Raw genomic sequence first — 20,482 nt, 5'->3', positions numbered from 1 at the left:
ATCAGTGGAATATAGCGTTTTACCTGCTGTTGAGTCATTTTCTTTTATCTTTATCCTTGACTGCGCTGGTAACTGGACCACACACACACACACACACACACACCATAGTTTGCCATATATAGCTGTTTCCTATCTGCAGTTTTGAAGTTATTCCCTGTGACCTGACAGTAAAGTCCGGTCGTGTGAGTCACATGACAAGTTACTCATCAACCTCACAAATACAACGACTTTAACTGTCATATGCTGGTGGACACAGAAGTGATGTTACCATTCAAAAACCCAATGTGAGGAAAAGCTACAATATTGAAATATATACTCTATTAATAAAAGTCCTGCATGCCAATATGTAAATATAAGCTAACTATTGCACATATGTAAAGACAATATATGCAAAAAAAATTATTATTAAACAAAAGTAGTCATTGGGTAGAATATCCCCCAATGTTACAAAATGCAATTACACATGATGATATTTCCTTTCTTGTTTATTTACTTCCTAGCTGTCTAATCACAGAAAACCTTATGCAGTAGTTTAGATTACCATCTAAAGGAACTGAATACCTTAGACCTGTTTGGAAAGCGTTCATGTTCATAGTCCTTAGTGAAGTAGATAATCGTTCACAGAAACCACATGATTCGCTTCCTTTTTTGACATTCGGGGTTTTTCCAACCACAGACCTGTGTACAAACTAACCTCACGCACCCAGTGTCATGCTCATGTATAGAGTAAGTGTGGGAATATGTAAGGCAAGAAAGCTTTAAACATCATGTACTGGGTTCTTTACACAGAAATGATGCAAAATTAAATTAGTAAATTCTTCTTTTTTTCCCCTCCTTTTTTCACTTTTGCCACATGCACAGACATTTCTTCTTCTTTTTCCTTTTACTAGATGAGTCATTGCAGGAATTCAGTGAAGACAAAAACAACATGTTGGAAGCTGCTGGTCCTGGCTTAGCACTGTGTCCTGTTGTACACGTCTGTGTGCTGGAAATTTTTCCATTAAAGATTGGTTAAACAAAAAAACACAATGCAAGAGGGTTTTGTCCAGCAGCCTGGACATTTTGCAGTGAGGTTTTCTACCTTGTAGGTGAAATTCTTTCATTAAATTGTATTTATTTTTCTGAAAATGACATCTCAGAGTCCTAAAAATGTCCTTGAGGTGCGCAATTCATTACCCAACTCTGTCTTTATAATTTTAGTCAAAGTATACATAATGTATTCTTCACATACCATCTGTATTAGAACCTTACAAGTATTATGTAACTTCAGTGAATCAAAAACAACAAAGTTAATTGTGAGCTCTTTAGTAATAAAGTATCAAAAACAGTATAAATCTATGCACATACTAAATTACAACCTTTAATTTTCATTTATGCCAAAATGTCCTTTTGTACTGTAAATTTCATTATATTTTTATACTGAAGACATGTTTTGAGCAAAATAACATTATTTTGTGTTTGCCATTTTGTTTCCTATCCTTTTCGCTGCCTTTCAGGGTTAAACACCGCCTACTGTACTGGAATCGAAACCTATCTGTGGAGTAAGGGAGGATGTTGTAAAAGTTCTCCATTTCGTGTTGGAGTCCAGCGCACAGACACTGCAGCTCAGCAATCTACACCTCTCAGCTCAGGATCATGGCTTTCAGTCAGCAGTCACCTTTTTACAACCCAGTAAGTAACGATAACTTGAACATTTTTGCGTGCATTTTCTGAGAAATGATGTGTTGCGTTCCAGAGCGCTGGGTGGGCCGCTACTCTGCGCCAATCCTACACTCAGGAGCGGAATGCAGACAGAACCACGGAGCTGATTCTGACAATCTGAGGCTTCTCTGCTGATTGGCTGTTTCAGAAGGTCGTGTTGTGTGTTAACTGTATCCTGATGCCCTGTCCTTAAGTCGTCTAATGCTCACTTCAGCAAACAGCTCTCCTATCAGCCTTACGTGCGGACTCTTAATTATCAGAAGTGACGTTGGTAGAGTGGCAGAGCCGTGACCCAGCAGCAGGCTGGCCGCTGCCTCATTAATCATTGACCAGCAAAGCGAAGTAAAACTTTTTTTTTCAAAGTAAAACAGCGCAGAGAACCATGCGCCTGCATAGACAGGAGCGCAATATTCGCGAGCGCCAAACCGTCCGCGCGAGGCAGCAGTAGTGTTGCTTCACGTGCACGAATGGTGCTCCGCGGGCACGAGGCTGGAACGAGCGCGCGTTTCAGCCTTCCCACGCGCTCCTCGTTGCTCAACACTCGATCACCACGTAGAGCTGAGGAGGTGAATTCGGGACGCTGACCCCGCCTGGGTTTCAGCCGTTCCAGGCACTTTAGCACCGTTCGTCGACTCCTCCTTCTTTTGTAGAGATATGAGAACTTAACTGTCCAGTTAGACTTCTGGGGTTGACCAACCAGGCGCTGCTCGACGATAAACAGAGGAGATGCTCCTAATCTCTGAACAGTGTCATTTAACAACATTTTAAGTCACTGCTGAAGACTCACTTCCTGTTGTTGACATCTCAGACACTCTTATCTTATCTTTAATCGTGGTGTATCTTTTAGTTTTCATTGTTTCATCCTTACTTTACTCTGATTTGACCATGACTTGTTGTGTTTGTCTTATGGGTTGTACGGGTGTATTCCACTTCACTCTGACAGTGATGGAAAAAGTGCTCAGATCATGTACTAAAGTAATTATACCACCGTGTACAACTGGTCTGTTTAAGGTAAAAGTCCTGCATTCAGGTTTTTACTTCAGTATGAACATCAGTTACAACTAGGCACCTTGTGAATTTTCTCTGTGGGGATAAATAAAGTTATAATCTAATAAGACATCACTGCGGGGCATTCCATCAATAATTGACTACATAATTATTTGTTGTTTATATTTTTTGTATTATTATTTTGAATATGCACAGAAAATAGTAATTTAAGTTATCAGATAAATGCAAAATAGAAAGTAAAATATTTGCCTCTGAGCTGTTGTGGAGTAGAAGTTAGAAATGGCAGGAAGTGGAAATACTTCAGTACCATCAAGTAAAGAGCTTGATTAAATGCACCGAGTTGCTTTACGCCACTGCCGTGTGATCTGTTTATATAAATACCTGAGCATGCTGTTTGCTTGTTAAATGATGTGTGATGTTATTTAATAAGGGTGTTTGTCACACGTCGTTTAGTCGTTGTTATCGCTTCGACTAGATAAACTACATTTTTGCATGTTACATTAGAATTTCTCACTTTACCTTGAAACAGGGAACTTTTGTTACTCTAGTCAACTGTGAAGAACAAAACAGACACTGTCAGTGTGAAATCAGAATCAGAAAGCATTTACTGTCATTGTATGCCAAAAACTCAAAGCGAAACAAGAAGTGCAACTCCCTTAGAGCGTGAAAACGTGGACACCCACTCATGCGTACACCACAATCAGCAATGGCTGTCTTAAAAAGTGACAAAAAGATAAAAAAATAAAAACTAAATACGAATAAGATCAGTCAAGATTGCAATATTGCTCTGAAGTGCGTTGTAATTAGCAGCAGGCTGGCTTTGATGAGATGTGAGCCCCGTTTCTCAAAGCACTTCACAATGATTTCAGTGAGTGCAACTGGTCTGTAATTGTTCAGGTCCTTATCAGCAGCTGTCTGCTTTGGTACTGGCATAAGAGTAGCTGATTTTAGACAGGGTGCAATGATGGCCTGTGTCAGGGAGGTGTTAAAAAATCTTTGTGAAGACCCTTGCCAACTGCTTCGCACAGACTTGCAGCACCTTGCTTGGTACCCATCATGTCCAGCAGCCTTCCTTGGGCAGACTGATTTCAGCACACCTCACCGTGTGTTACTGCAGAGTAGGGTGTGGGTGTTAGAGGCTGGTGGAGGCAGCAGGTCTGTTGCAGTTCCCCCTGGTTGCACAATTCACATATTGAAAGAAGCTGGGGACTACTGTGCTTAAGCACACTCGATTAATCAAGTCCCTACTGACGTGCATTCCATCAGAATGTTTGCGCTGCTGTTCGTTCACAATAGCCAGTGTATGGGTAAGAGCAGTGCTAACATTAGCATCAGGAGGGATGTAAACAGTGGTAATAGTCATCACAGTTAGCTCTCATGCTAAGTTGATGGGTCTGCAGAGAATTGACAGGGCTTGTAGGTCAGGAAAAAGAAGGAAGACAAGGTCGATGTGGCAGCTTCCTTAGCCCAGCTAGTTGGCCTGATTGGCATCCCCGCTTCTGTTTCCTCTCTCACCACTGTCTCTGCTGCCTCCCATCTCCGATAACATCCACAGAGAGCACGGTGATCTGGTGATATCTTCTGGAATGTTGTTAGTTGTCTGAAAGGCTCTTGTGATGGCCAAACTACACCATGGTCCAAGGTTGATTAGGTCTTTCTGTCACGACTGGTGCTGGAACTCAGGTTTGGACACAAGAGCAGGTGGAGAACACACAAAAGGTTTTTTATTAACAAAGAAAGTAACACAGACTAATACAGAAAGGGGAAGCTAGGCTTAGGGGAATACAGAACTGGAGTCCAAACCTAATTAAAAAAAGGAGTTTAACTACAAAAACCCAAGAAGAACTAACAACAGAATAGGAATCTAAGGAAAACTAATATGAATAAACTAAAGCTATACTAACAAAATGGATATACTCATGGGGATGAGGAAACTAAAATACAGGGGCAGACAGGTTTAGGGAATCGGGGTACAGCAAGATGAGCCAGAGCTAGTGAAGGCTGATGAAATGCTGGAGCTGGGCTGGCAGCAGGTACAACTAGGCAGAGGCTGAGGCACCGCCATCTGGGAATCACACATGTTTGTGCATATGGTTAATATAGTCAGTAGCTGCAGCACAACTCACCAGTTGTTTTATATGGTACTTTAGGTATATTTTGGTGTGAAAACTTTTGTACTTTTACTTAAGTAAAAATTTGATTGACTGACTATTACTTGTGAAGGTATCCCCACACTATGATATTGTTACTTTTACTGAAGAACCAGATCTGAGTGTTTCTTCACCACTGTCAGAGGGTCAGAGACGGACTTGTGACAAACCAATCAAAGGTGTTGTTATCAGCACGGCTGTTTGCAGAGTGTCTGTATTCATCACGGACTATTTTTGAAAGATCAAAAATATTATTCAGTTGTCATTTTGTGTTACTTATTTGTTACTTTTTTAAAAGCACTTGTGTATGGTAATGATGATGTATGGTCATGCAGTCCAGTATACCACCACCAACCACAAATGAGGCTTCAAGATTGGGCTAAGGAACACCTAAAGACAGATATTTCAGACAGATATATAAGAAGATATTTCCAAGGTTTTATCGAAAGGTAAAACAACAGTCTCTCTCAAAGGAGCAGGTTGATGTGCCAGAGACTGGATCACTAAACCTTAATTATACTTCCTTGTGGAAGTGCACACTGACAGCAGCAGACACCAAAGAAGCAAATTAGGTAATAGATCACTTTCTCGTCCACTTGGACTCTGCTTCGAGGAATCCATTCCATATCTGCACAGTAGATCAGCGTCTGTCTATTCTGTACATGCACACTACCTCCCTTGTAATGTGACTGCTGCTTCAGTGAAACCTATTTGTGTACAGATGAAGATCAAGGCACTTACTGACAGAAAGGTGGTTGTATTGGTCACTGAACATTTTTGAAAGACCAAAAATGTTATTTATCATTTTGTGTTACGAATTTGTCCAACTTTTAAAAACCCATGTATATTCAGGGGGTGGACAAAGTATTATTTGTACACCACCTATTATGAGGATTAACCTTTTTCTGACAATGTCAACAAAAACTTGAAGGATTTATGAAAGTACAATGTATGGCAGAGCTGCTGTATTGGATTGCATTAGATTTCACAGGTGTGCTTAGTATGTCAACTGAGTGTATGTACTCTTGACAAACATTTTGAGCTGGCTGAGAGCATTGCATTTGTTCAACAATGAATTGACTTCTGAGGAGTATAATTTGCTAATAATTGTGCAAACAGTGTACTATAACATTAACAGAATGAAAAGAAGCTTCTTACATGTTACACTCTGTCCCCTGTAGAGAATCCCCTTCACTGGATCAATCCATGGCGGTCTGCAGGAGGGGAAGTCTATTAGCATCAGCGGACGAGTCCTGCCTGGAGCAGACAGGTTAGACTACTCGGTTCTTTATTTCTAAGCCTTTACTGACAACATTTGTGAAAGGGCTATAAAATATAACATTTTATAAAACATGCTTTTCTGAACTTCGTGATCCAACTAAAGAAAATTTGATTGTAGTCTTAGCTTCACTCTCACTATACACAGTGTACTACAGTGTATAGCTTGTTTCAAAGGTGTACAGTGGAATACGACCATACCCTCTCCTACTTATTACGACCAATACTATCTCTATGCTTTTGTTCTTAGTAATTTCATTACATTCTAAGATTTTATGTCCCAAAAGGTTCTGAAAATAGGACCTAAGTCCAGAGATGGCAGACAGGTTGTGACAAAAAAATAAATAAATAAATAAAATAAAATAAAATAAAATGTAATCAATGTGGAGACTTGATAGAGCCGCACATTCGAGAGAAAACAAAATTGTAGAGTTTAATCTAAGCTGTTTCAAGGCAGGAAAGGAATATTTTTGTGGGAAAAAATGTTTAATGTATAACTTTGATACGCAGACATAAGTTTTAAGGAATTTAATGAAAAACTGGAGACAGACTCAAACGCATTAAAATTACCCTGTTGAGTTCGACATGGTATAGCTAACAACATTTAGTATCCATCCTCAAAATGGTGGCGTGTAACCTTGAGGTATACCACAGTGAATGTATTCACTTCCTTCAAAAACGTATGCAGAATCTAAATCTTCTCAGCTGCTCTGGACCGTATCACATGATCTTCATCAGCACATGGCATTTTTTCAGTTTCATCTGTATGTGAACAACGACATGTACTCTTCATGTGCTTTTATTATAAAGTGTATATCCCTCAACTGTACAAAAGTGAAGCCAAAATATCTGAGACATAGCTGCTGTTATCTTACCCTACTGATGTCATTTGCAACCGGTGTGGGCAGTAGTGAAACTCCAGAGGGCTTCTGAGATGATTATTTTTTCCAAAACAAAAAACAAAGTCATTAAGCTACATCTTGGCCATTTTTACACAATTTCCTCTATAAAAAGTCAAATGAGGACAGTGTTTTGCACATCATTATTTGATGACTGTTGTTTTTCTGCAGGTTCCATGTGAATTTACAGTGTGGTTCAAGGACCGGTGCAGATGTTGCTCTCCACATTAACCCGCGCTATGACAGCCACCCTTATGTGGTCACCAACACCTTCCAGTATGGCAGCTGGGGCTCCGAAGACAGGAAGCACAACTCTCCATTTCCTGCTGGATCTCCCTTCAGCTTGCTTGTCACTGTCTCCCGGGAATCCTACCAGGTCTGTAAGGCCAACTTGTCTGACAATTTAAAAATGACAGGTCTAGAATTTTAACGCAAGCAGGTTTTATTTCACTACATTTCCAATTCCTTTTTAAAAAAAAAAAAAAAAAAAAAAAGGAATTACTTTTATGTGTCTCTTTTAAGTGAGCAGAAGTTCATTTAAAGAGTTGTTTCTTTATTGTTTTTCCTGCGAGTAATATCTAAAACACTTGTGGCAATTTCTGTTAGCCAGAGCGTTAAGTCAAAACTTTTCTATTTCACAATTTTTGTCTAAATTGAGTTCAGAATCTATAGATGGACTTACATACACAGTCAAATGAAGGAGTGAGTGGAATGATTAACAAGAGAAGGAAAACAATGTCTTTAATACAGCAGATGTTTAGTAAGCTGGTATGTCAGTGTCTTTAGAGACAGCACATTGACTATTTCTCAACCTTGCACATTCTTTCAGATAGGAAATAATTTATCTCTGTGAAACAGTAAAAGCTAACATTGCTCGACAAATTATACTAGGAAGGTTATTCTGATACTTTTTACAACTCCTCCAAAAGCTATTATTTGTCTGCAAAAATATTTTTCTGCCCTTCGAAAAAAGAGACACAAATATAATTGTGTCTTTGTTCTTGCCAGCTGACCGTCAACGGCATCCACTTCATGGAGTACAGACACCGCATCCCATTTCAGCAGGTGGACACCATCGTAGTAGCCGGGAAAGTGGAGATTACCTCCATTGCCTTCCAGAATGCTGCGGTAAGGAAGCATCATCACACAGCATCTAACATAGCAACTTCCATACTTTGTTCATTACATTAATTGTAGCAACTAAAATAAATGTAAGAACAGCACAGTATGGCATTTGTTGTGTTTCATATACTGTATGTCAGTGGTCAAATTACAAATATTCTTGACCATCAGAAATGAGTTAACATGTATAATACATGAGCAGACAGAAAGAAATGTCTATGAGATTCAGTGTTTTTTGTTTTTAATTCCCTGCACAGCCGGCATTCCCTGCTCAGCCTGCATTTCCTTCACAAGTAGCCTACCCCACCCAAGGTGCCTTCCCTTCTTGTCCAGCATTTCCCTCGCAGCCTGGATTCCCTGGTCAGCCTGGATTCCCTGGTCAGCCCGGATTCCCTGCGCAGCCTGGATTCCCTGGGCAGCCTGGATTCCCTGCACAGCCCGGATTTCCTCCTGCAATGCCTGTGAGCATCAGACAGGCTAAAACAATAGTTCTAAAGACACTTTACACAGCCACAACCCTATTAGCTGAGTAACAGTGTTAGTTCCCAGACATTCAAAAAAGCATCGTAGATCAGTATCTTAAACTTTAGCAACTTTGTTTGGTCTTCAAGATTTTTCTGTTTCTTTGTCACCACCACACACGGTTGTTAAAATTATTTCCAGCTGTGAAAGTCTCCAAATTCCTTTGTCCATTGTGGGAGAAAAGTGTTCCCAGATAAAACAAAACAAAAAAAAAGCAGAGCAACTGCAACGTTTGGCTTGAAAAGTTGCATCTCACTATGTTGTCATTGTCTACATCATCATAACATCAAAAGTGAGTTGGTACCAAGTCTGACAGAAGTCTAACCAGCTTGCATTGGACGGCAATCACAGGCAAATCCGTCCAAGTCTGGCTCGTCTGTACCGACATTCAATCCACCTTCCAGTGTGGTGATGTCATAGCAAGTACATTTGATTTCCTTTTTCAAAGGCAAACTGTGTCACTGAATAAAGTGACAGAAGAGCAGCAGTTTATGGTCTTTGGTCTCTAAATGCTACAGGAATGGCTTTTCAATGTATTTATTAAATGCATTTTTCTATCCCATCTCTGTACAGGCTGTTCCATACAGAAACTTCATCAGTGGTGGACTCAGGCCTGGCAGAACCATTACAATCCAAGGGACTGTTCACCCCAATGCTACAAGGTCTGATCGAATTATCAGTTTCACTTTGAAACCAGCACTATAGAAATTAAATATAAGCTTACACCTCAAGATTGAGGACAATTTGTAGAGTGGTTTAAAAAAAAAGGTATTCTCAAGCATGACCACACTATCAGTGAAATGCATCTGACTGTTTAGTAAGGGGGAATGTGCATGATCATTCACAACATTAAAACTACTGACAGGAGAAATGAGTAATGCTAACTAGCTTGTCACAGTGTGATTTTATGCTGGGAAACCTTTAGTCCTACATTCATGGGGATGTTAGACATGTACCACTGACAAACATTGTTGCAGACCGAAAGTAAGCAAACCCCTGTTATACGCCGCTTAATCCTCACTGGGGTCACGGGGGGGCTGGAGTCTATCCCAGTTGACTTAGGGCGAAGGCAGTGGACACCCTGGACAGGTCACCAGTCTATCACAGGGCTACACTTAGAGACAGACAACCAAGCACACTGACAGTCACACCTACGGACAATTTAGAATCACCAATTAACCTCAGAGAGGTGAGAACCCACGCTGCATGGGGAGAACATGCAAACTCCACACAGAAAGATCCTGGGTGTCCTCACCGGGACGCGAACCGGCGACCTTCTTGCTGTGAGGCAGTGGTGCTAACCACAGAGACACCTTGCAGCCCAGGGCAGAGACATTTATGTTCATATAGGTGGACCAAGTGAGGAAAGAAAGAGCTGCCGTAAGGAATGGTGTGCAAGGCGAAATCAGGTGTCCCTGAAGGAGGATCAGTTTGGCACAGAAGACGTTAAGATGAAAGTAGTGGAGCATGAGATGATTAGTGTTATGCTGACGATTTCCAGGTCAAGCCATTTTCTTTCAAAAATGAAGGCCAAGTTTGGAGAAAACAGACTTCAGGGTGGTTAAACCATGAGCTGAAGGGGGCAAATGAGGGGACACAACTGGGAAAAATAAAGGAGATGCACTAGATACATAGTTATGAGTACTGGTTAGAATTTGAAGCAGCACAGTCGCACATTGGTGAACATTGTTGCCACACAGCTAGGTCCTAGGTTTGAAGGGAAAATTGTACAAGAAAAATGCCCTGCACGGTCTTTGCAGGCATTGTACAAGGACTGAGGGACTAAAATATTCTGCATCTGTAAAAGTGAGACAGTCCTGTGAATAACTTACCTTTAAAAAAAGCAGTCATGCAAGACACCCTCATTGTTACAGACTGATCCAGAGACTCAAGTGCGAGGCAACAGAACACGGCAAGCAGGCAGGTTGATAAAACAAAGGGTTTATTTATACACACACAGGAATAATGTACAAACTCAAAATATTGCTGGCAGGGCAAACTATGCCTACTAGTGGTCAGGCTGAACAAATGAGACTACTTGGTAAAGGAGTCTGGGAGGCGGACGCCGGGGTAACCAGGGAGAGGAAAGCGAGCGGAGCTGGTGCCGGTGGATGGATGGAGCTGTAGCTGAGGAGTGGTGACAGAATGGACGAGCTGAAGAGAAGGGACAGGTGGCAGGTAGGTGGGGGAGAATCCGTTTCCTTGTGGCAGGAGTTGCCGGCTGACGGAGTGGCTTGGTGATGGTGGCAGATGATCCGGGCTGCAGACGGAAAGAGACACAATTAGCTTGCAACCGACAAGAAAGGAGCTGAGAATAAACAATCGAGTCAGAACTGACTGAGGACTGTTTACAGTCCAGCAACGAGTTATGGACTAAGCGCGGCTTAAATGCTGGTCTGTGGACGAGGCACAGCTGCAGCCAACACACGCCTGCGTCATCAGCAGATTGGGATCACCTGCCCGTCCTCTTCAGTCACTGCACCAGCTCAGGCCCACCTAAATAGAGAGGGAAAGGGAGAGCAAGGAAGGAGGAGAGGGAGGAAGAGAGAGAGGACTGGCCCTGGCGGCAGTGGGCGTGACACTCATGTTGTGCCATGTTGTGTTTCCTTCCAGGTTCCATGTGAATCTTAGTCATCAGTCTGGTATTGCTCTGCATTACAATCCCCGTTTCAATGACAATGCTGTGGTTCGAAACACCAAGACGTGGGACAAATGGGGCTCTGAAGAGCGTGGTGGAGGGATGCCCTTCTACCGGGGACAACCTTTCACGGTACGCCTGACTGCACACATTGACCAGCTGAAGGTTGAGTAACACTGACAATAGGCACTGGGCTCCAAAAACATACTTTGTATGTCTCAAGTATATACATTTCTTTCAATCTGACACTGCATTTCCCCACCAATACATCCATCAAGTTTGGAGTGAATTGATTGTATGGTTGTTGAGGTGCAGTCATCAACAAAAGTTTACTTACACTTGTAAAGACCATATATGTCATAGCAGTCTGGAGTTTATTTATTTATTTTAATAACTTGATTTTCTATGATGGAATCTTAGAGACACATGCATCTTTGTCACAAAAAACATGAATTTAGATTTTTTTTTATCGATCAGTATATGTCTTCTAAAAATTTACAAAGTGTGCTGGATCGAACATACACATACAGCAACTTGAATGATCAGTTTTAGTATTATAGAAGCTGTGTTAATCACATTTTTTAGTGGCTTGACCTCCTAACTTCTTGTGAGTGTTTACAATTAAATACAGCTGTTGACTTCTGTGAGCTAATTTAATCCTATTCAGGATATTTGGACCCCAGGCCATTTGGTTTAGGTGACAGGTATTGTTTTTTTGTGTTGTTTTTTTTGAAGATTGTTTTTTAAGTACAAAAACAGAGACATTTGTCATGCATTTGGAACCAAAAATACGTCAACTTATCAGAAAACAATTTAACATAGTATAAAAGTCTATAATGAATACCAACAAATATTTTGCACATATTCTTTCTTGGGGTCCAATGGACCCCCAAAAGACCTTTTATGTATGGCAACATGAAAGTCCTGAATAGGGTTAAATAGGGTCCACTAATTGGTCTCAGCTGCAAACGCTACAATGGATGTTGAATTGCACCGTTTCAGTCAAGAGGAGTGGTCAAAGATACAACCAAAAGCTTGCCAGAAGCTTGTGGACGGATATCAAAAGCACCTAGTTGAGGTGAAAATGGCCATGGGACTTTTAACAAAATATTGGCATTGCTGCATGTATATTTTTGACCCAGGAGATAATGACATTTTTCTAGAAGACCTCTAATAAATCTATGAAAGAACCAAAATGTAGGGTTTTTTTGGGACCTGTGTTTCAAAGATTCCATCATAGAAGAGTAAACACTATTGGTGTCATTAAAAAGACATGCCATGATATACCTGATCTTTAAAAGTGTATGTAGACTTTTGTTCATGACTCTATGCAAAGAACTTTTATGGTACACTGCTTTCTGGACAGAAGTCACACATGTATTAGAGCCTGTGTGTGTGTCTCAAGTGATAGTAACAGTTTTCAAATGTTTGATTGCAAAATGATCTTCATTTCTTTCAGTTGACCATCTGCTGTGAGAGTCAGTCTTTTCGAATTGTGGCCAATGGAATGCAGACACACAACTACAAGCATCGTTTCAATCAGCTCCAGAGCATTACCAGCCTGGAGATTGAAGGGGACGTCAGTCTGACATCTGTGAATGTGTAGAGATTCAAGACCTATAGCTCGTGACGCCTTACAACGCGGTTTCCCGACTGTAATCATTACAGAACACAGTTATGGGTCGTTCCATATAACATCAACCAAAGTTAAAAAAGGTTCCCATCTGATTCCCTCAGAATCAGCTTAGTTTGTGTGTACAATAACGCTAGTATATTGAATTAAGTTATGCGGAAGTTTATCTCTATTCTACTACTAGCACAGAAGAGACATACAATTTTCCGGGCCAAAAACACATTTGAAGTCTGTTATAAATATAAAAACCCATTTCAGGTTTCACAGTCAAAAGTAAAAATCTCATTTTTGTTCAGCATGGTTTTTTTTTTTTATACACACTTTAAATGTTAGTATCATGGACTATATCATAGTTTTAATAGCAAAACTGTACCAGTTTAATGTCTATGACACAACAATGGAAACGAGCATCGGTCTGCTGAATGTGTTCTTTTTTTCCGCTAATCTTTTAAAAAATTATGATTTTTTTGTTAAAACCTAAAGAGTCCTATCACCATGTGGGATAAGTAGTTTGTCAAAACAAGTTATAGCAGATAAAAGGTCTCATTTGAACCTACATTTCTATCAGTATTGTCTTGTAACAACTGGTGCTCTGTATCGTTGAGACCAGGGGACACTGTGTTCCCCGTCATGCTCCCTGGGGTCATGTAAAGGTCAGACTCAGGATCTACATGGTTGATTCCCTTCCACGGCACACCAGTCTGGCACTCAAATATGGCTGATCTTCTAGCCATGATTGTGTCTGTGTCAAAATAATTTGTAATGTAGGGCACAAAAATGTGGTCATGCCAATTAAAGCGCAAGATTTCAATCCAGTCCTCTATACTTAATGGACCTGTAACTATATTTATAGTATGAAGATAAAATTTTGCATGGCTTTGTCAAATATACTAAATGCATTGTGTGTATATATATAAAAACAGCTGATTCTGAGGGTTTTTATTTTTTTTTAATGGAATGACTCATTGCATTTATTAATGACTTCATGCAAATTGATTACTTTGGCTATGTATTGGATATTGTATATTCACCACCTGCTCATATTACAAATAATCATTCTCATTATTATATGCATATATACTCACACTGCACAATCATCACTGAGATACAAGGAAACAAGACAAGACAATTGAGAAAAACTAAGTACACGAAAACAGCAAATCAAATTTTTTCAACTTATAGTAACTTTTGGATTTCATAGGACAGCAGATTGGATTTTGCTAACAAAGTGAAAAAAAAAGGAAGTGTCAACAGTTACCAGTACAGTATAAGAGTCGATAATAATGTGCTAACTTGCCTCTGAAATGTGTAATCATTAATGCTTTATGAAACATACAATTAAAATATCGTATAAAAAATGTGTTGATGAATTATTTATTGCTAGAACCTGATTAGATAAAAGGTAAGAAAAATTAACTTCAGAGCTACTTTTAGAACTGTAGCTATAAACACATTTGTTAAATGCCTTACAATGCACTGCAAATATCCTGGGAATAAACAACATGTTCTTTTGGTCCACAGTGTGATTGTAGACTTAAGGAACACACCTTGGGGCTTTGAACTGAATATGAATATATGTTTAATGTGCTGGTTGTGGTTAGAACGAACCACAAACTGCAGCTCAGGCTGCATAAACCAAAGCACTGGAAAAACTAACATTTTGACTGGATGAAGGTTACCCCAAGACGAACAGGATTATCTGTACCCAATGCCATGTCAGTCCGACTAGTTCATATGTTTTATAAAACCACAAATACTAACCAATCATGATGGTGCTAGAGGAAAGGTCAGAATATTTTTCTAGAAGACCTATAATAAATCCAATAAAGAACCAAAATGCAGGTGCTTTGGGACACAAATGCACGTTTTAATCATTCCATCACAGAAAATTAAGAGTTGTAGGAGTCATTGGAAACTCAAGACTGCGATGATGTACATGGCCTTTACTTGCACTTTTGTTCACAATTGTATACTAGTATATTGTCACACCAAACCCACATGGCTATTGGCCTCTTTATCACCCAAGATTCTCATGGCTGAAGGTGTGAATGACTGTGAAACTGCTAAGTGAGGGATGACTCAAGATGATAATGGCAAAACTTTCTGGGGAGCGATATCAAGACTACATATTAAGGATTGGATAATTGGTGTTGTAGACCTGCCTTCTCTTTTTTGATGTGGCTGTTCCACTTAAACATAGATGGCTTCCTTCGCTCCTCTCTCATTTCTTTGTCCAGAATTGGGGGATACATTGGGGGAGTAAATTAGCCGCACTGAACTCACTTTATATTCCTGCAAAACTTTAACAGCATGAAGGTGTGACAGTGAGAACCCACTCTGTCCCCCAGCCTTAATGTCTGCTCCTGTCTTTCATATCCTGGTACTGATCACTAACAGCTCCCGTATCAATCATTCTAACTCATGTACAGAAATTTTAATATTCATAATTCAAATTTGCATGTGAACCCATCTGTGACTCTGGGAAAATCTGATAAAGCCATTACTTTCAAATCCAGATACGGCCTAGGTTTGAGACAAAGCCTGGGCACTGGCAAGTCATACAGTTAAAGCAGCCCACTGGCTGGCTTTTAGGCTCAGAAATAAATGCACATCCTCCTTAAGAAAACGCAAAAGCATACTATCACATTGAACTGATCTCCATCTCCTGTACAAATCCGTCAAAATTCTCTGTCAAAAAATATTTGACACTTTCATCTCACACTTCGCTGCTGCTGGGACTCAGTTCAACATGACGTATTCAGGTTCTTGTCTTGGCATTAGGCAGTCTCCTTGAGTGCCCTCTGTACACCGTTCTTCAAGCTCCCAGTTCCCTCTACAGGCCTCCACTCCCTCTGCTGTCAGAGCCACAAGCTCTGGATCCCAGGAATACACTTGGGGAATATAAACTGGATCGATTCTTTTAAAAGCTTTGTGCCCCAATCACTGCTGAACAAATTACATATTTATTTAATCTTTCCATCTCGACCAGACTGGTCTCTCAGGTCTGGAAATCAGTGCACATTGTCCCACTGCCTAAACGTGAGGATACAGTGTTTCCTCTACATTCATTTAGGAGTGGCGGGCCGCCATTCCTAAATCCTAGCCGCATCCTTCACATTTATTATTAGTATTTTTTTTTTTTTTATTGTCTTAAATACACACAACCGCATGTCTCCACCTTCACAGCAGAGTCCTGCACCGGGTCAGGCACTCGCGAGTACTAAGGTCAACTACAGCTAACTATCTTGCTCAGTCTCTACTCTTTAGGGGGTTAATACGACGTTAATTACTGGCAAGTACTAAGGTAAAGAACAGATAACTCTCTGATCAGTATCTACTCTTTGGGGGTTAATACAATTGCTCGCGAGACCACGGCCTTTAAAGTGACGCTGTTTATTCCGCTCATAGAAAAGACTGCACGAGGAAAAATCACTCGGTTTCGTCTTGGACAAATCTGACATTAGAACGCCCTAGTTAACTCTTTTTATTTATTTTTTTAAACTTCATTTTTATTTTCCATTTTTCACACAACAAAACAACAACAAAACATAATAGACCAGATATTTGGTCACCTATTCAGCCACACGATACTTTACTGTTGGAATTATAAGACATTGACTCACTATATACAAAACACACCTTATGATGACAAACACAATCCATTTTTTCCAGTACCTCAAGAATTTGTCAGTTCTTAGATTTAGTGAGAAGGTAATTATCTCCATACTTTGAAGATTTGCAACCAAGTTCCTCCACTCAGTCTCTGCAGGAGGGACGGACTGCAACCACTTACATGTTACAGCTTTCTTGCTGACAGCGAGTAAGATCTTTAACAAATATTTGTCCTGCACCAGCAAGTTGGCATCAATATTTTCCAGATAAATTGTAGGAAAAGACCAGTCAATTACATCCCCAAACATTTTCTGAATTATACATGTTATCCTCTGCCAGTATGGTTGGATGACTGGGCAGCTCCAAAATATGTGAAAATGATTTGCCAACTGCTCTCCGCATCCCCTCCAGAATCGACCTCTACCCTTATCACCAGTCTGAATAGATTGTAACTTTGGCGTTATAAAGTATCTGGTCAAATTTTGCCAACAGAATTGTCTCCATACACCTGAATTGGTGGAAGTAGACTGTACAGAGCACATATTCAACCAGTCATCTTCTGTAATAACAAGTCCACTTTCCTTCTCCCATTTCAATCTAATCTTATTTGTGGAGTGTTTCTCCTAGTTAACTCTTTTTAAAGTAATTTTTGGTCGCATACCGGTCTGAGCACCGCAGCCACAAACAGCATCCCCCTCAGCCTGGGGCATGTTCTGGGAACATCGTAAATTGTAGAGTCTATCAATAAGAAAATGTTCAGCAGGTCATGTGTTTTACCTGAGACAAGCTGAGAAGTGTGAACAAATTAGAAAGTTGGTTAAAAAAACTGATTAAAAAAAAAAAAAAAAAAAGACAGAGAGAGAGTTGGACTTCCATGTGGCGTGAGCGTTGTTCGGTAAACGTTTACATATACAGTGACATATGGCGTGGCTCTAAACACTGTTCATTGTACAAAATAGCTGGCTGGCCATCCTTAGCAGTAAGGCAAGGCATACATTGTCTGCTATTTATTCTTAAAGCACTGAATAGCAAAAGCAATACATTTACTTGCTAGTTAAATTGGTACCACAATCACCATTCAACTCGTTCAAGTGATTGGTTAATGCTGAAAATTCTGCATGCTGGTCATGGAATAGTAAAACTTGTTTTGAGCTTTTCTGCTTCACACACTTGAAACATTTTGCTGCTAACATTGAAGCCTGGTATGACTGTATCTGTTGCTCAGTTTAAATCCATGATCACAAACTACATTTCTTCTAAATGTGACTGCTTTTAACTGTATTGTCTGGTTGAATGTTGCCTTTCTACTCTGTTGGCTGTACTCAACATCATTGTGAATGAAGGCATCCCTCAATGATTCCTTGAGATTTAAACAAAGATTGAATAAATAATTGAACAATTACATATCTGAATGCAAGTGTAGTCGGATTCTGTGAGCACTGCACTTTTCCATTGGGATCAAGGACAAGTGTTTAGCAGAAAGCATACGCTAAATTTGTTTAATTGATATAGTTTACATATATGATTGCACCGCAACCAGGTATACATGGGGGAGCTGATTAGTCAATGGGGAGCAGATGAAGTGAGTGTTGTTGCCGGTGACTGGGTACAGATTGACAGATCGAGAACCTCAGGTGGGTGGAATGGGTGATGAAAACAAAAACAGAAGTCTGAGCTAAACTTTGGTAATATACGATATACTGTATGTTAAATCTTAAGTGTTACTAAGTTAACAGTTCATACCTGACCATGCATGAGCAGCAGCACAATCTCAAGTTAAAAAGATCGTCCATGGAGATACTCTCACAAGGACATTCTTACGAAACTGATTGCTTTTTGTCAGTAATGTTGGTAAGTACAAGTTGATATTGATGGATCATAAATAGACCCTTTCATTCACCTGAATTAAGCACTATCCCGTGCCATGTAATGTGCTTTTTGGTGTAATGTATGAACACAATAACTGGTTGTAAGGGTCTAAGAATTTTATTTTCTACAGCACCATTAATATCACCTGCTAGCATGTCACAGGCAGTATGTCACAAATCATTTATTCACTGTTTTGTGGATTAGTCTCAAAAAACATGAAATCAATTAGAAAGCAGGCTCCTATCATCACAGCCTTTATCTTAACATCCAGGTCCATTGGAAATGAGATGCCAAAGTTATCTGCATCTGTGAAGCCTTCCTGCATGAAGCCACCCCACTGCTTACTGATCTGCCCCACCACCGCTGACTCATCCAAAGACATCACCTCAAAGATCACGTCAGACATGCACCTACAGTCACAGCATGGCCCCTTGATCTTCAACTGGGGTGTCCTCATGTCATTTAGGATGGTAAACTTTGGCAGGAAGGGGTGCCAATTCTGCTCCACGTAGCCTATGGGATTTCCAGGAGGGCTCTGAACCTCCAGCTCTTGCAGGCAGCAGGGAAAGCAGCACGAAGTGCAATTTAGGGGGCGGATTAGTGTCAACACTTCCTGTCCCATGTTATCATGAAGATGAATGGTGAAAGGTCGAGAGGGCCCACACGCTTGCATGGTGAAGATGTCATTTTCCTCTGTAGCCACAAACACCTGCTGCCCAAGACTATTCTTTACTGTGTAAACATTGTTCATCTCCCAGCCAATAACCATTTCAGCCACATTGACTCGCTGGTGGACTAAGATCTGGTTGATCTGAATCAGGTACTCCAGTCCCGGTGGACAACCTGCAGGTCGATCAGGGGAAGGCATCAGTATGGGAGCAAGAGGCAGTGGAGGTCCTGGTGCTCCATGGGTCATTGGAGATGGATAAACTGCATTGTGACCGGGCTGCATCCCAACATAGTACACTGGTGTCTGAGGCAGTGGTCCTGTGTTTCCCTGATATGCCATGATAGAGGTCTACCTGTTGAAGATGTCAAGCATACAGTACATAAGGACAGAGTTTCTTTTTATCTAAATGTTGCTCAGTTATTCCCTGAAGGAACAAGCAGTCTTAACTGATATGGCAATATGTCATTGAATTATTATTTTGAATGTTCAGCCATCATTTCTATCCTGAGTGAAAAGATATAATTGTCTCAGCAAAGTGAGTTGCTTGGAACATGGAGACATCACAAAAAGTCAAGAAGCACCTTGATCCCACAATCAGAAAAGTTATAAATAGGTACGTTTATCCAGACAATCTAAAGCATTTTGTTTGGAGATAAAACAGAAAGTCATTATACACTGACCCCTCACTAAACAGGAAAACCTGGTTACTTATCTCGTAACCCCGGTTCTCTGATCACATGAGTGAAGTGTCTCACTATAGGGAATGTTCTCAGCATTATCCTCAGAATGTCAAAGGAAATGAAAGACCCAAGTGCAGAGAACAAACCCAACAGCCAAGATTAAATAAAAGGTTTTTATTTTACACAAAAATGCAAGGTGCGCATGCAAAACAAGAGATGGGGGGAAAAGGGTGATGGGGAGTGGGAGCTGAACTGCAGAGGGTGACACCAGCGACCAGTATGGGAAGTAGAACAAATAGTTACTCAAAAGAAGGTAATAGAAGTTCAACCCAGAAATGCTAACTAAACAGAAGCTAAAAGCTAAGCCATACAATACAATAAGTAACACGAGGCAGATCGAAACAAAGTTAATCTACAGAATAATAACTTTAGCGCTAGGAGACCTGGCCAAAACCAAATATCACAAGGGAAGGCACAGTACACTATGAGTTATGTTACAGTTGCTTGAACTAAATGTGCAACACCAACAGAGAAACTGAACTGAAGACACACTAAAATGCCACATTAAATTATTACAAGACAGTAGTGCTACACAATCAGAATCAGAACAAAGCACTAGACTGAAACACTAAGAGTCACGCAGTAGACTCGTCTACTTAAATGGCATGCAGGTATCGAGCAATAGTGGTCAAGAGATCTG

The 20,482-nt window shown here is 40.4% G+C and overlaps 1 protein-coding gene and 1 pseudogene across 1 annotated transcript; one reads left to right on the top strand and one right to left on the bottom strand.

Annotated features, from left to right (window-relative positions):
• Nucleotides 1-1,523: 1,523 nt before the first annotated feature.
• Nucleotides 1,524-14,309, top strand: lgals9l3 (lectin, galactoside-binding, soluble, 9 (galectin 9)-like 3). The gene is made up of 8 exons (XM_008276362.1): nt 1,524-1,671; nt 6,041-6,129; nt 7,208-7,412; nt 8,045-8,164; nt 8,416-8,619; nt 9,254-9,342; nt 11,294-11,450; nt 12,778-14,309. Exons 1-8 carry the CDS (start codon nt 1,636-1,638, stop codon nt 12,922-12,924), a joined length of 1,047 nt encoding a protein of 348 aa, XP_008274584.1. The 5' UTR covers nt 1,524-1,635; the 3' UTR covers nt 12,925-14,309.
• A 4,304-nt stretch (nt 14,310-18,613) lies between these two features.
• Nucleotides 18,614-19,306, bottom strand: LOC103353416 (phospholipid scramblase 1 pseudogene; annotated as a pseudogene).
• Between the last annotated feature and the right edge of the window lie 1,176 nt (nt 19,307-20,482).

Source organism: Stegastes partitus, unplaced genomic scaffold (assembly GCF_000690725.1).
Source record: "Stegastes partitus isolate 25-593 unplaced genomic scaffold, Stegastes_partitus-1.0.2 Scaffold70, whole genome shotgun sequence".
Classification (NCBI taxonomy): Eukaryota; Metazoa; Chordata; class Actinopteri; family Pomacentridae; genus Stegastes; species Stegastes partitus.
This window is presented reverse-complemented; position numbering and strand designations above follow the sequence as displayed.

What these genes read in the sequence shown, in the direction of transcription:
- lgals9l3 (XM_008276362.1), top strand. Translation starts at nt 1,636, where the DNA reads ATGGCTTTCAGTCAGCAGTCACCTTTTTACAACCCA. An exon ending in TCTCCCGGGAATCCTACCAG is followed by an intron (nt 7,413 to 8,044) that starts GTCTGTAAGGCC and finishes TGTTCTTGCCAG; the next exon opens with CTGACCGTCAACGGCATCCA. An exon ending in GTTCACCCCAATGCTACAAG is followed by an intron (nt 9,343 to 11,293) that starts GTCTGATCGAAT and finishes GTTTCCTTCCAG; the next exon opens with GTTCCATGTGAATCTTAGTC.